A 15409-nucleotide genomic window follows, 5' to 3' on the forward strand; every position below is an offset into this window, starting at 1 on the left:
GCCCAATGGTTCCTGTTCTATTCTTTTAAATCATCAGGCCTGGAAGAGATCAGGGGTGAGCCCAGCAAAGGTGGCTTCCTGTTCCTCTCCTGCTCCTTCGATGTGACGCACACTCAAGTAAAGATGCTGTGACATGTAATGGTTTCCATGTATAAAATGGTACTACGTTGCAGTGTGTAGCCCAGGAAACTCCACACTGGGTCGGGGGGGGGGCGTGGGGGGGAGGGCGGATAAATTTGTTCAACAAACATTCATTGTATTTGCACCAGCTCCTAGTCCCTGGGCCATATGCTGGAGACCGGTGTGGTGGGGAGTCTGTCATTTAATGCAGTGGCTCTCAAATGTTAGTATGCGTGAGTAAGAATCTCACTGGAAGCTTGTTTAAAATGAACAGCCGAGGAGATGGCTCAGTAGTAAAGGGCTTGCCACACAAGCATTGGGACCTCAGGTTGAATCCCCAGGACCCGGGTAATAAAATTTAGTTTGGTGACAAGCATCTACAATTCTAGCACTTTGGGGACAGAGACAAAAAGATCTCCGGAACACCCTGGTCTTCTAATCCTGTTGAATCTATAACCTCCAGGCTCAGTGAGAAGTCCTGTCTCAAGAAAGTATGGTGGAAAGTGAGAAAGAAAGACACTCAACATCGACCTCTGGCATCCGTGTGCGCATGCGCACAGGCACACGCATGCAAAGTACACCCTCCAAGCGTCTGATTCTCCAAATAGGAAAAGAGTTAAGGAATTTTCACTATAAGAGATTGAAACGGGTGGTATTGAAGTTAAATCTTGGAAAATCTTGACCTAGTCAAGTGCTTTAAGTTCTGATCAGCTGTGCAATCAAGTTCCTGAGACTTGGGATGTCAGGAAGTTCAAAGTATGTGCCTTGAAAATCCTTCAGGGAATCTTAGAGAAACTTCTTAGAATGGTCAGGCGACATAGCAATAAGATCTAAGGGCTCTTTCCAATCAGGAAAAAGACACAGCGTTCACAAATGATCTAAGTCAGAAGAGAAACAAAGCAAAGGGGTTTCACTGGAACAAGTCAGAAATGTGTGTGTGTGAATGTGTGTGTGTGAGAGTGTGAATGTGTGTGTGAGTGTGAGTGAATGGGTGTGTGTGTGAGTGGGTGTGTAAGTGTGTGTGTGTGAGTGTGTGTATCCAATTCATCCAACTTATATATTTAAGCTTTGTGTACTTTATAGGTGTCTAACTGTAATTTTAAAACAAAATTTAAAAGAAAGTTTAAGACCAGTGTTGTTGAAGGAATTCCAGATAGAGGAACGAGCTGGTGTACTGCCATACAAAAATACAGAAAGAAGGAAGAAATTCATATCCTTCCTTCATTAAGAGCACCTCAGCTGCAAAACTGGAAATAAAGGGGACAAATAGGCTGCAAATTCCAGATAGCAGAAGAGAGGGGAGAAGGGAGCATGTGAAGGCTGGAGAGGAGGAAGGGAGCTGAAGGAGAGAAGGATGAAAATGAGGCCGGGGTGGGAAGGACCTAGGAGAAGCCTATGATCTGATGGTTCTGAGGAAGTCATTTGCTCCAGCCCTGCATTTGAATCTTGAAAACGGGGCTGAATGTCCCTCCAAAACTTACCCTTAGGAATAAAAGAACAGTGTGTGTGTGTGTGTGTGTGTGTGTGTGTGTGTGTGACACACTCCTCTATTTTTCAGCCCTAAAGAGTGGCTAACTGCTGCTTATGAGAAGCAACACAGGTCTGTGGACAACTCCCTAAGCGCCTTACCAGAGCTGACCAGCAAACACAGCTGGTTGGAGGAAGCCTTTATTTCCTTCCCTGTCTACTCTACAACTGTGGATGATGCAGTGTGCAGGCTTGAGAATGACACTCCTCTTAGTGGCCCTCACCCCAGCTGTTCCCTTACTCCCAGGAGCCCTCCCACCTCTCCCAAGTGAAGCCAGCTGTTGTCACAGAAGCCACTTGCCTCTCCCCTGGCCTATGCATCTCCAGTTCCAAAGACCTCAGAAAAGTAAGGCAGCTTGCTGGAGGCCCTTGCAGAAGGAGGAAGAACAAGACAGGAACTAAAATTAAACAGATTGTCTACAAATGTTTTTTAATTAAAATTCTGATTCATTTTCAGGGGAGAAGAGGCCCTCTAAGAACAATTGTGCTTCCTAAGTGGCGGGCACCAAGCTTAGCAGCTTTGCCCAGAGCCAAAGAGGGAAGGGAGGTGACAGGGAGAGGCATGGGTGGGGGTACTTCCCCTTCTAGGGAGAAGAAAGCAAAGTGGGAAGTAGGGGGTGGGACTGGAAGGAGGGAGCTGGGAAGAAACCTCCAGGGCCTCTGTTGCAGAGGGGCCAAGCATGTTGGGGACCCTAAGGCTGGGATTTTTAGTTTTCTTTTGTTCTGTGAGATTATGCCACCTTCTCTCCCCTTTCTTATCCCAGGAGGGCCCCAGCCACCAGCTTTGACAGAGAAGACAGAACAACCCACCCACACAGCCTTGGCTTTAGGGCAGCCAGGGTAGGGGGAAAACTGGAATCTGGAAAAAAGAGGGAGGGAGAGGAATGGAGAGAGAGAGAGAGAGAGAGAGAGAGAGAGAGAGAGAGAGAGAGAGAACATTGAGGGTGTGGGGCCCGACTTGAAAAGCAAAGAGTGACTGCGTGTGGGCTGCTGCTCCAATGTCAGCAGAGCCCAGAGCTCGAGACACCCCCCCCCGCCCCCCAGGCCTTCCTAGTCATGTCAAGGATCTCCTGTCCACTCTGACATCCCTCCCTGCCTTTAGATTCTTCCACTAGGAAATACAGACATAGCATATGAATTGGTGTTTAGGGACTGGCTTGCACCACCTAAAAACTGTGGTTCCTGCACTAGCAATACCCACTTATGGAGATGCCACCCTGTGTCCACTGCTTGAGCTAGGAGGCTCTGTCCACTGCCACCGTTTTCCAGGACACTCCCAGCTTCCCCCAAGTCCAGACTGCCAGGCCTTCTTCCAGAGCCACAACCTATGTCCTGGGGAAAGGATGAAGGAGAGCCATACACACTCCACTAGAGAAAGACATTAATGTCTAGTTCATTTTCTTTTGCCCTAAAAGGTTCTGTTTAACAGTCAAAAGATTTTTAAGTCAAAAGAAATTAATTAAAATTTAGTTTTTTTCAGGACCATGTATTTCACAAAATCCCAAAGTAGATGCAGCTGGAAAACTCTAGAAACACAGAGAGCATTAGGAGACAGAAACTGGTACAGGACAGAGAGGATGACCCTGAGGAACCCATACTTCGGACAAAGAAGGGGAAAACCAAAAAGAACTCAAGATCAAACGTCCTTAGGGACAAAACAACACCCTCCCCAAACCCACTCCCAACCCTGGCGCCACAGTGTGTGTCCACCCTTCCTCCCTGTACCCTAACCCAAGACTCACCATTTGCTGGGTCTTCTCTTTTTTTTGGGGGGGGGGGAGGTATGTGTGTGTGATTTTTGAATCTTTCAAATATAAGACAAAAATACACTTTATCATCATAGATATATATATTTCACTCTCACCACATAAATACAAAAACATCCAAAGAGCCAAGACGTCCAGAACACAATTAGAAGCCAGGATTCAGTGACACCTACCCGCGTTTGAACGGTTCGTTATTTTCTTCGCTATTTGCCGAGAGAGAGAGAGAGAGAGAGAGAGAGAGAGAGAGAGAGAGAGAGAGAGAGAGAGAGAAGAAAAAATAAAATGAAACATGAAATGAGGAAAAGAAAGATGAGAAACTTCGGATGTAAATAATTTACAATAAAGTTACTTTGTTCTTTAAAATGTTTTGCGCTTGTTTCAGATGGGTGAATACATTCTAGACACCGAGGCACCTCCTTCTGTAGGCCTGTGGTTTTGGTTAACTTGCGAGTGGTGATGGCTCTGGGGGCTGCGGCTGCAGTGAGGGCTGGGGCTGCCTGCACCGGCGTGTTGGTAAGGGTTTTGACTCGGGAGGGGGATGTCTGACACCCTAGGGTTGTGAAGGGAGAGGAAGTGCTAGTCCGGCCTACCAAACCAGGAACCACTGGCACCAAGAAACTAGGAACGGTGAAGGCCAAGCCGGCACCCCAACCTGTCCTTCGGAGAGCAACTGCTCGAAAATCCCGGCCCTTCCTGCTTGGTGAAAAGCCTTTGTAGACACAGGAGTTTAGAAGCCAAAGCAAATATAATGGGTGCTGATTTCTTTCCAACCCCGGCTATCCTGTTGCAGCTTCGCTTCGGGGAACCTCTAGAAAGAAGCTCCCATGACCGGAGACTGACACAAGTCACCGTGCTCTCTCCTGGGAGGAGCAGGAAGCTGTGGGCCACCCACCACCCTGAACAGTCCCAGCAAAGATTCTCAATCTTCTGTCATTGACTTTTCTTTGCGGTTCCTCTTTAAATTCCTATCTGAAGTCACAGAACTCGGGATTTTAATTTCGCGTGTCCCCTAGTGCATCCTCTAGCCCGAATTTCGTACATCTTGCAAACTCAACTATTTATGAGTATTTAAAAACAGGTAACACTCCATCTGGTTTTATGTAAAATTACTCTTGCTTTATTGCTGTTAGATCAAATTTATTACCACCTTTGCCTAACAGGACGTTTGCTTGATCGTTTCTCGGGTGTCGGGGAGCCTGCGATAGTTTTCCTAAAGGAAATAAAACTCATCAACTCTGTTCTGGACAGGAGCTGAGTATGCACCAATTATCCTGAGAGGTCTAAAAATCGGGGCCAGGAACTCTCCCTAAGCCCAGGTTTCTCTGACAAGAGGGTATAGGCCCTTCTATTTTGGTCTAAAAAAAAAAAAAAAAAAAAAAAAAAAAAAAAAAAAAAAAAAAACCAAAACAAAACAAGAATGCTTTTCAGTCCCTGGCGTCCTACGAACATAGTTCCTCTTGCGAATATTCATAGGACCACTGTGCATTGCTCCTATCCAGAGCAGGTGTCAGGGGCCCGGACTTAGGCTCAGTCTGTTCCTTCCCTGGCTAGCAAGGTGGGGGTTGGCTAATTCGGGTATTTCTCCCCAATTCTTTGGATCATTCCTGGATTTAGAAAGAAGCCGGGGTTGGAGGGAGGGAGGAAAAGTAGAGAGAACAAAACAGCCCGAGTGAGTTGAAACCAGTAGCCTGCGCGGAGAGTGGGTGGGGTGCGAGGGGGGGGCAATCAGAGGCCTAGTGGGGGCCAGGAAGGCCAGCGCAGGAGCACTGGGCGCCTAACGCGCGCAAGTTCATAAATACCACCACAAGAGATGTTATAAATATAAATACAGGGTAACACTTAAAATCAGTCTAGCGCTTTTTTCTCGGCCCCTTCTTTATTGTTGGTCCGGGAGTAAGGCTCGAAGGCCGAGGAGCTCAGGTAACGGGCTGAGAGTTCTTGCAAATTCCCGGCTAGCGAACCAGCCATCGTCAACGGGGCGGAGGACAGGCGGCTGGCGACAGAGCCTAGCAGCGACGGCACCGGCAGGCTGAAGAGACCGTGGCTAGCAGTCGGTGCTCCCGCGTGCAGTCCCCCCGGCCCTGCAGGCCCCGGGCCGGGAGCGCCGCCCACGGCTGGCGGGTGCTGGGACGCCGCGCCCGCGGGACCCGGGGCAGTGGCGGCGGCGGCGGCGGCGGCGGCGGAGCCCGCGGCAGCGCCCGCACCCAGGGCCGGGAGGCTGGGCCCGCGCAACGCTGAGCCCAGAGCGCCGGTGGCACAGGGCGGCAGTAGGGCGGGCAGCCCGGGAGGCGATAACAAGCGGCCTTGCTCCAACAGCCGCAGCACGCTGCACGTGGCGGCGGTCTCCGACACCACCGAGCGCAGCTCCGAGTCCTTGCCCTGGTCCTTCTTCTGCTTGGTCCGCCGATTCTGGAACCAGACCTTCACCTGCGCGCAGAGAGGCAGGAGGAAAAGTAGGAAAGAGCAACAGGAAAAATCAGGGTCAAAAGCTGCAGGGTTTGGGGGAGGGGGGTGCCTGGGCTGCTGAGACCCTCCCCCAACCTCAGCCCTCGCCGCAGCCCCACCCCGCAGCAGACGGTCTCAGCTCCTAAGCAGCTAGCCGCTATCGGAGCAAGAGCCACCACGAGGGGGACACCACTCCATTGGGCTACGCTTCCGGGTCATGCAAGCAGGCCCAGGCCAGCGCGGGTTACAAAAGCAAAGTAGTAAAAATGTCCATGCCACTAAGGAAGAAAGACAGAGCTATTTCAGTGTGCTGCTGCGGTACCCATGGAGCGGTTTTGGGTTCACAAACTAGTGAATCAGCACAGGCTGAGAGCTTAAGACCAGAGCAAAGCTGTGCAGGAAGCTGAGACAGTGTCTCAGGCTTCCTAGATCCAGATCCTAGCCCAGTGAGTTCAAGTTTAGCACCAGAAAAATCTGTTTGCACCTCTTAGAGGCTCCGAGGAACTGCTTCCTGCTTGTTTAAGCCAAAGACTGGTCATGAACCAAGAGCAGACCGAGAAGGTCCGGGTGGAAAGCAGACATTTGTGCAGGGTAGACCTCACAGGCCGAGCTTCCTCTATCACCTTTCTTCACCAGCTGGTTTGTAGGGCCTAAACGCTTCTTTTAATTTATCCCTCCCTCTGCACTCCATTGGAAACTTTGGAATCATGGGAGGAAGATCGGAGGCTGTGGAAGACTAAATAAATTCCAATCTTCCCTCCTCTTCCCTTTCTGCCTCTTCTGGCCTAGAACGGAGGGTAGCGTCTATATGGAAAAAAACGCCCTATTTAGGTTTTGAAAGCTAAAGGCGGTTAATACAGACAATTAAAAACACGTTACGATGCCAACTTATGCTCAGATTCTCCCATCTGTTCTGCCTTCAGTTCTCAATATTCAGTCCAGATTTTAGGCCTAAAACGCTCTCCACCTGCTTCGGGGCTGGGCATAGGAAAAGAAACTAGAAAGAGAACTGACCAACCCCTCAACAGCCCGGAAGGGGCAAAACCTCCCTCTAGCGCTCTGGGCCCTTAGCTCCAAAGCAGCATGGGACTTTATGGTAAGGAGGGGACCTAAAATGCAAAAGACACAAAATACACGGTGGGCACCCAAGTCACCAGATTCGCTGCCCATCCGACACTCCCTGTCACTGGCACAGAGGATAGTGCCTCTTACTCGGGGCTGGCTGTTTAAGGGATGGAGGCTGCCATATTTGCACAGGCAGGTTTCTGAGAGTTGGCACCGCTTTCTAATCGTGCTTCCTGCAGAATTGATCTAGGTGCTGAGTAAAGCTAAAGCCCCAAAACGGGGTGTTACTGGGAAAATAGCCAAGATGGTATGTATCCAAATGGGGAAAACCAGGCTTTTAAAAATCAGAAGGCATCCAAAAATTCTTAAGAGCCAAAAGAATTCCAGAAGGACAGAATATGGGGCCCCTGGGCCAAGTCAAGATATGCAGAAATTAGACTATGGCGTATTTGTGAATGAGGAGAGAACATGACAGTTTAAGAAAGAGAGGGGAGCCTAAGACATTCGTCCCCATCCTTTCCATCTCCTCCACACCCCTGGGAGGTTGGGCCCAAAGCAAGGTAGGTAGTGAGGAAAGGCAAGCTGCCACGCTGGGGAGGAGGGAGAGGAAGCCTGGTGGTGTGAGCACCTGGCAGCTGGGTACCTGGGTCTCAGAAAGATTGAGCTGCCGAGCCAGCTCGGTTCTCTCCCGGCCCACCACGTATTGGCAACGCTGGAACTCCATCTCCAGCCTGTAGAGCTGCTCCGCCGTGAAGGACGTGCGTGTCCTCTTGGGCCGGTCCAGGTCCAAGCCCTTGGGCAGGATGATTTCTCTGATAGACCCCTTGGCATCTAGAGAAGGGTAGATGTCAGCCACCAGAATCCCCGCCCCCGGTTTTCTCTGTCTCTTTGACCGGAGCTAGGTAGGGAAAAGTCTTCGGTAAGCTACGGCCGGCCGGTGTATGGAGAGGCTGCACTCATAAAGCCGAGACTCACTGGGTGTATAGAGGTCAAGGGGGCTAACTTCATACCATTAACTGGGAGAGTAGCCAAACTGTCTTTGAAGAGTTCTCCCAGACACCGGAGGAGGAAAAAACAAACAAACAAACAAACAAACAACGAAACAAGAACAAAAACAAAAAACCAAAACTGAATTCCAAATAGGTGGATGCTCCTTCGGGCCTAGGGGCCCCCTGATGTGTGATCCGAGTGCCCAGTAGCCTAAATGGGGCTCTTACTGATAACCCCAGCCCCAGTATGGTCCCAGATGGCAGGGCAGCCTGCACTCCTGTGGTCCCCACCCCCACCCCGGGTCTCCAGCCCGCTTCAGTCCAGGCAGCGGAAGGAGGAGGGACCGAATGTCCTCTTGCTGGGCCTGGCTATCTGCTAGCGGGGGTGGCGCCGACTGAAGCCGGGCCCCGGCGCCACCAATGCCTGGGAGAAGCGCACGCCGCTCCTTGAGCTAGGACCAGTGAAGCAAAGAGGCGGCATCCGCAGCCCTAAGACCCAGCTCGGCGGTCTCTCTAGGCGACAGCGGCCAGGCCAGGAGCGCATCGCCGGGGCCCTCCGCCTCCCAGTTAACTGGTCAGCGCTGGCCGGCGGCCGGGGGCTACTGGTCCTCTCTCAGTGCTCCATCTGATGTGCTCTGCCCTCCGGGGCGCAGATGCCTGCAGGCCGGAGGTTGCGCGCACGTCCCCCCCCCCCCGGAGTAGCTGGGTCCGAGCCCCAGCTTGCTGGCCGGTCCACAGCGCCTGGGTTCCTCCCCGTAGCCGTGCTGCGGGGCCCCTCCGGGCTGCTAGGGCCCAGGCTCCGAGAGAGCGCTTTCGGAGGAGCCCCAGGCACAGGTCCCCGCGGCCGACCTGACCCAAGAAAGAAAGGGCCAACAACAACTTTCTCCCAAGTCCTCGCCAGCCCTAGGCGGCGATGCGAAGCTGCGGCAGGAAAATTATACCCCAAAGAACGCGCCCCAAAGCCCTGCCCATCCCTACCTCGGACTAGGATCCGGCGGCAGTAATCTGGGTCTGCTGAGGAATTGGATTTACTTTTGTTACAATCTTCCGAAGCGCCAGACGCCGAAAAGGCGCCCTGCGGCTCCTTGAGGAAGGCGGCCGGAAGGCTCCCCTCGGCGCCCTTGATCTCCCTGCTCTCCTTGTGCGGGTTTTTCGAGACCCTGGCAGCCTCGGAGTCCGAGTGGCACCGGACGTCCATTTTGTCTGGTTTCCCGAACATAGGCAAAAAGAAAAAAATAAAACAAAAAAACCCCAACCAATCAAACAAAAAAAAAAAAAAACCACAGAAAAGAAGAAGAGGGTAGGAAAAAAAAAGGCAGAAGAGGACAAAACCCCTTCAACGCAGCACCTAAGCTCGGTCGCCCGCCAGAATGAATGTCCCCGCGGGGAGGCTTCGGCAGCCGCGGAGGGTCAGCGCAGACAGGAGAGTGGCGCGCTGGTAGAGAGGCGGCGGGTCTTGTCCAGGATCCCGGTGGAGCAGTGGCGAGGCCGCCTCCTCAGCGCCCGCGTCCTCTGAGCACGTCCAGTGTCCCCAGCCTGGCGATCAGGTAGCGAACAGCGCAACTCCGAAACGCTGCGGCTCCGCCTGTTACTGAGACGGCCGAGATGTGGTTGTCCGACACCCGGGGGGGACGCACACTCGCTGTTGCAATTGATTACGGGTAATTTCGCAGCCCCCACGTTTCAGTTACCTCACGAATACACTAAATTGTTTGGATAATATATCAGATCGTAATGGATGGTTTCTGTCCTTGTCCCCAATCAAGTAGGGGTTTAGCCAGTGAATAAACGGAAATGATTGGTCTTGCTTTCGGGAAACACAATCAAAGACCCACACTTCCAGAAAAACTTTTGACAAGATTCATCCTGAATTGTTTGAACCATTAACATTATTAACTTTCTCTTTGCCTTTGACTGTCCTCTCACATACTGGCTAAAGGGGGTTTCCTCCAGACTCCCCAGATAGAGCCGGATGGGGGTGGGTGTTACCCACTAGTCTCTGTAGCTGAAGAAAGCAGTTGCCTCTGGGTGGGGAAAGAAGGGGGGAGGAGAAAAGTTTCGCCCTAAAGTCTCTTCTCCACACTCCAAAAAAGCCAAGCTTTCTCCCCAAGCGACTCCTTAACACACCTCGACGCTGACAGCCATCTTAAACTGCCGCCCCTCTTCCTGTAGCCCCAGTTGGATTTTTTTTCATGCCTGCACCTCCAGCAGCCCTGAGGCAGCCCATTCAAAGGGCAGCTTTGTACTCAGAGTGGGGGGGGGGGGGGGGTGGGGGGGAGGAAGACGAGAGAGAGAGAGAGAGAGAGAGAGAGAGAGAGAGAGAGAGAGAGAGAGAGAGCAAAAAATCTCAACTGTGAGATCTGCTTCAAAAAAAAAAAGTTTCCCCCTAGCTATTTCATTGTCTTGCTACAATGTCTTTGAGAAAAGCAACAGCCAGTAATCCAATAACAGCATTGATTAGGCCACAATGATTCAATTCAAGCGCATGGCCTTGTGCACAGAGCTTGCTCCAGCCCTTCTCGTCACCTTGCCGGGGCAGAAGCCCTCTCCACGCCGTTCTCCCCATTCACTCCTTTATGGGAAATGCGGAGCAAAAGGAGTGAAAGATGGCAATTATCTAATTGGACTATTAACAAACAGTCCTCTGAGTGCGGCGGTCTGGCGTGGCTCCTGGGCGGGGGAAGGGCCGTGTTCCCGGCCCTCATTCACAAAGAGTGCAGGGGCCGCGGAGGAAAGGGGGTTTTTAAAAGGGAGTAGAGGGGTGGGGGGGGGAGGCGAGGAGAGGTGGGAGGTTTGGCTGAGAATTTTTCCACACAATTCCAAGAATGGGGCGGAGGCGGGCGGGGGAGGGGCGGGGGTCTGGGCGAGAGGGTGGGAGGCACAGAGTGAGTGGGGAGGACAGCGAGTGTGTGTGGCGGCCTCCGAGGGGCTCTGCGCCCGCCCAACCGTCCGGCTGTCACCTCCCGGCCACCACCGCGGTCCCTCGAGATTGTTGGACGTGGAGGGGGTGGGCCGAGCCGGGTAACCGCACTCCTCTCAAGCCACCTTCGGCCGGTCCCTTAGGAGTAACCGCTTTTGGTCGGTTCCCAGGGTATCTGTCGCACCCAGGCAGACCTCGGGCTTTGACTTTATAAGATTGGAGATACTTGGGGTGATTGTGTTGAGTGATGTTCACTGAGCGGGGAGTATCCCGGGGACAGATTGTGAACCCAAAGATCTCTGAGGGAGCTGTCCTCAGGCCAGACGCCTCCGTGCGACCTGGCGGCAAGTGCCTAGAACGTCCATCCGACAGGAAAGCAAGGAAGTTGAAAGAAGAAAAGGGTCTCTCCTTGGCAAGCCAGCCCTCCTGTTGTAGAAGTACTGCCTGCCCGCCGTCTTGGCCCCAACGACTAAGCCTGTGAAGGGGGATTCCTGAGGCTTCGAATGGGTGCCCTTGCTGCGATCCGTCTGGAGTACTGCTCTGGGTGCAGGTCCGGAATTCCAGCCCAAACACCACACACACACACACACACACACACACACACACACACACACACCAGGTGGTGAGCAGAACGGAATAGCCAGCTTGAGGTGTTCAGGCTCCTGCTTAGGGACTTTAAAAACCTTGGAGAATCATAGAGACCCCCAAAACAGCCAAGATAGAACTGGGCCACCTTAGGATGGTTCCAGGCCCGTAGGCCTTAGGACTCCGCAGCCTCCTGGTTACCCGGAGGACACCTACGAAGTCAAAGGCCTGGGAGGAAGTCTTTAAAAAAAATAAAAGTGGCCAGCTCACCATTTCTTTCAGATTTCTGGGGAGCTGGCCCTGCCCCTTCACTTGAACCCGGGAGCAGTTGCTTGTTTGTTTGTTTCGGTGTCTAATCACATTTAATGTTTGTAACCCCTTTCTTGGGAAGGTAACAACGTCCCAGGTTAGGACTAAATCAGTAGAGGACTTATCCAAACCTCAGGTTAGTGAATACAAAAAAAAATTTTTTTTGAACTCCTCTCTGACTAACCTCAGAAGTGTTCCAGGTCATTGCTAGTTTCTCCGGGCTCTGCCTTAGTTTCTAGGTACTCCCCGCTTTGAGTTTCCTGGGAATCCCCGAGGGATGCAGAGTGCTCAAAAAGACATAAGGCTATGCCCTTAATGTTAATACTTAAACATTTTGAGTATTTGACATTTGTTTTCATTTCATTTCATGCCCAAATAACACTAGATGGAAGCAGAAACAATAAGTTTTGCTTCCGACCACGCTATATATTACTAGCCAGGAGCATTTCTTAGAAGCCCATCATCCTGCACCGACCTGATTTGGGTGAACAAAATTTAGTTCTCTGTGTCTCAAAGTTGTCTGATGACTGTCTGGGATCAAAGTTTAGGAATTCACATTTCTACTGGCTAGGGGGAGAGAGTGAGTCTTTTAACAACTTTGTTGGGGAAATTGTACCTTATAAAGTTGGGGAATGTTAGTTCTGAGGGCAGAGACACACTGCCACCATCGATGCTTGCTTGAGAAAGGAAGACAGTGGGACTATCTATCTGGCTTGATGATGTAGAGATTTATCAAGTTCTGGAAATGTCAAAAGCAAGTTAGCACTCAGGAGGTTTCCAGCACACATGCAGGCTGTCTTCAACATAATCTAGAACAAACCGATCAGCTATGTGAACTCTCTGGCTATAATCATAGCTCCATTTTGGAAACACTAATGATTCTGTTGCCAGATGCCAGTCTAGGCTCCAGGCACTTGAAATAACAAAATAAAATAAAAGTCAGTCATAACTACCAACTACACTTGCTTTTTGTTGTGTATAGTGTTCTGTCTCCCTACCCCTCCCCTCTCCTCTTTCTCCCCTTTCCTCTCTACTGCACCTCCTCGCTCTCTCTCTCTCTCTCTCTCTCTCGCTCTCTCGCTCTCTCTCTCTCTGGTTTAAAATTCTGTGGGCATCCATCCAGAAAAACCATGACAGGTTTCCCAGAGGACACAGTGGAGGATGGAAGCCCTGGATGGAAATTTCAGAAAAGCAGCTGCTGCTCCCAGCCAAACGAAAGCTGTGTGTGTGTCCATTGGCAAAAGAAAGGGGAGGGGGGTCCGCTCAGTTATTTAGATAATCTGAGACAGGCCTGTGCTGTACAGCACACACGAGGACATGGGGCTGCTCCAGGTGAAAGTGTTTTACTCCCCTGCTTACATTCTTCTCTCTCCCAGTGCCCTTCCTGCCCCCACATGTCTGTCTGCAGGTGCAGAGAGACCCAGAATAGAACTGCAGAGCTGGAAGGACTTGTAGAGATCATCCATTCCAGAACCATCATTTGACTTGACAGATGAGGAGAATGAGCTGGGAAAGACAAAGCACGGTATTAAGGATTAGACAACTAGTTAGTGAGAACCTCTGGGCTGCAGTCCTGGTCCTCAACGCTGCTGCTGTATTCCCATCTCTGCCCACGCTTCCTAGAGTTGGCAAGAGAATGCACTCTTTGGGACAGGGTGACCTGAGCCAGGGGGATGCCTTTCATAGTCTATGCCTCTGCCTGCGTTCTCTCCTTGGGGCAATAGAAAGCAGCATGAAGCCAATGCTAAGCACAGTCCTTCAGTGTCCCTCCCTTTTCATTTCCAGAAGAAATAGGAGGTAAAGGTTGCTGGAGGGAAAAGATCCAAGAGCCTCTGAGACTATGAGGGAGACTGTATGACATATCTTTCAAAAAGAATTGCATCAGAGAAGATGGGGCAAGCAGAAGGGAAGTCTTTCTGTGAGTAGGGTACTCAATATAATTAACAACCAGGATACTGGCATTTACACAAACTTTCATCTGCAAAGTTGCCAGCAGTGGAGAGCTCCATCTTGTCTAGTTACTAATGTCCCATCCTTCAGGAAGTCCTTGAGGTAATGAAAAAAATAAATGAACCACAAGCTTCTATTGAACATCTAAAATGGAGAATGTAGCTGTCCATCCATGTATCTCTGTTCTGTTTCCTCTTAAGGACCTGCCAGTGTGCAGAAAGCCAAACACTGGATTAGTTTATATACATGTGAAGCAACTGGTTCCATTAGATTCCACTTCTTAGCCTTGCATGTTGAATCGAGAAGTTAAGTTTTGTCAGTGAATTAATAGTTTAAATATGAAGCATTCAATTTTAAAGAAATCTTAGAGTGATATTGCTCAGTAACTCTATAGGTTGATCCATTAAAAAAAAATGGAACAAAACCAAACAAAGAAATGGAACAAATATGATCTCTGTAGCCAATCAGGTTACATAATTCATGTGTGCAGTTCCCAGCTCCGTTCCTTATCAGACAATCATTTTTAAACAGTTACATTCTTTCTCTGTGCCTCAGTGTTTTGTCTGAAAAAGAACTTTAGTTGTAGCACCTGTAAGTATTGAATAACTAAAACAAAGTGCTTTAAGTGATGCCTTGCAGATGATGAGCACCGTGGCTAAGTATTTGTCATCAGTGTATCATTTGTGTATCTCGTGTAGCTAGAACAAGAGATACCAAGAAAGAACCAGGAGTCAGCCAGGATACATGTCTGGTTCTGGGAATGGGTAATGAAGGTGGTTGGATTGAACAGCACATAATAATGAGCATCCAGAATTAAAGACCTCCATGATCCCATTAAACTCTCCTAGCCATAAATGTGTCATCCCTCACATAAAACACTGTGGTCTATTTCCTCTTTACTAATTTTCAGTAACTTTGTCATATGCCTTATTCAATAAAATCATATGGAAGTGGTCTTGTGCTCCTTAGGGGCCATAAATCAATGTTCAGCTTCTGAACCCACCTGCCCTGCTGGAAGGAAGTCAGCCTAGGGGAAAGGAGACTACAGGAGAAAGTGCAGTGCTTGGAATCTGATATAAATATCAGTGAGCAGGAAGGTGAGCTTGTAAGGCCATGTGATGTTCATGGTGGCTTGGCATGAACCATTGATGCTGAATCCTGTCCAAAGCACAGTCTTAAGAAAATATATAGTGGTAGTTGCTTTAAACTGCTAAGCCTTGGGTGTGTTTGTTATGTTTCAGTAGGTAACTGAAAAACCCATATTATGGAGTAGAAACCGAGGCTCAGTCATTTGCCCATAGTTTAAGCTAAAGAACACCCCAAACCAAAGCTAACCAGAACCATCCAGCACCAAAATCTGTGGTGGTGGTAATCAAGGGACTCTAGTGACTCTCTCAGAATCAAGGGATAGTTGTACATTTCTCGTATCCTTCCATATTTCAGAATGATCTCCTTAAGGTGGGCTAAGTTGGGCTAATGAAGGGCCGAATGTGTTAGCCTGATTATGAAAAGAACAAAGGTTTTAAATATAAAGTGGTATCTGTCAAGATACTTCTCTTGGAAAGTGAAGGGAGGGGGCATCTCCTTGGATCCCAAATCCCCAATTCGACATTTCATCTTTCTTTCTTAAGACTGTTAAAATAAATAAATAAATAAAAGCTTTTACTTTACGTGTGTGGGTATTTTGTCTACAATGCATGTTATGTGTGGCACATGCCAACAGGGGCCAGAAG

General features: G+C 50.0%; 1 protein-coding gene across 1 annotated transcript; it reads right to left on the reverse strand.

The window, feature by feature from the left end:
- Positions 1-4840: 4840 nt before the first annotated feature.
- On the reverse strand, positions 4841-9209 carry Vax1 (ventral anterior homeobox 1). Its single transcript, XM_034488614.2, has 3 exons — positions 8891-9209; positions 7567-7754; positions 4841-5840 (listed from the first exon to the last, which is right to left on the reverse strand). Exons 1-3 carry the CDS (start codon positions 9129-9131, stop codon positions 5259-5261), a joined length of 1011 nt encoding a protein of 336 aa, XP_034344505.1. The 5' UTR covers positions 9132-9209; the 3' UTR covers positions 4841-5258.
- Positions 9210-15409: the final 6200 nt, after the last annotated feature.

Source organism: Arvicanthis niloticus, chromosome 1 (genome assembly GCF_011762505.2).
Source record: "Arvicanthis niloticus isolate mArvNil1 chromosome 1, mArvNil1.pat.X, whole genome shotgun sequence".
NCBI lineage: Eukaryota > Metazoa > Chordata > Mammalia > Rodentia > Muridae > Arvicanthis > Arvicanthis niloticus.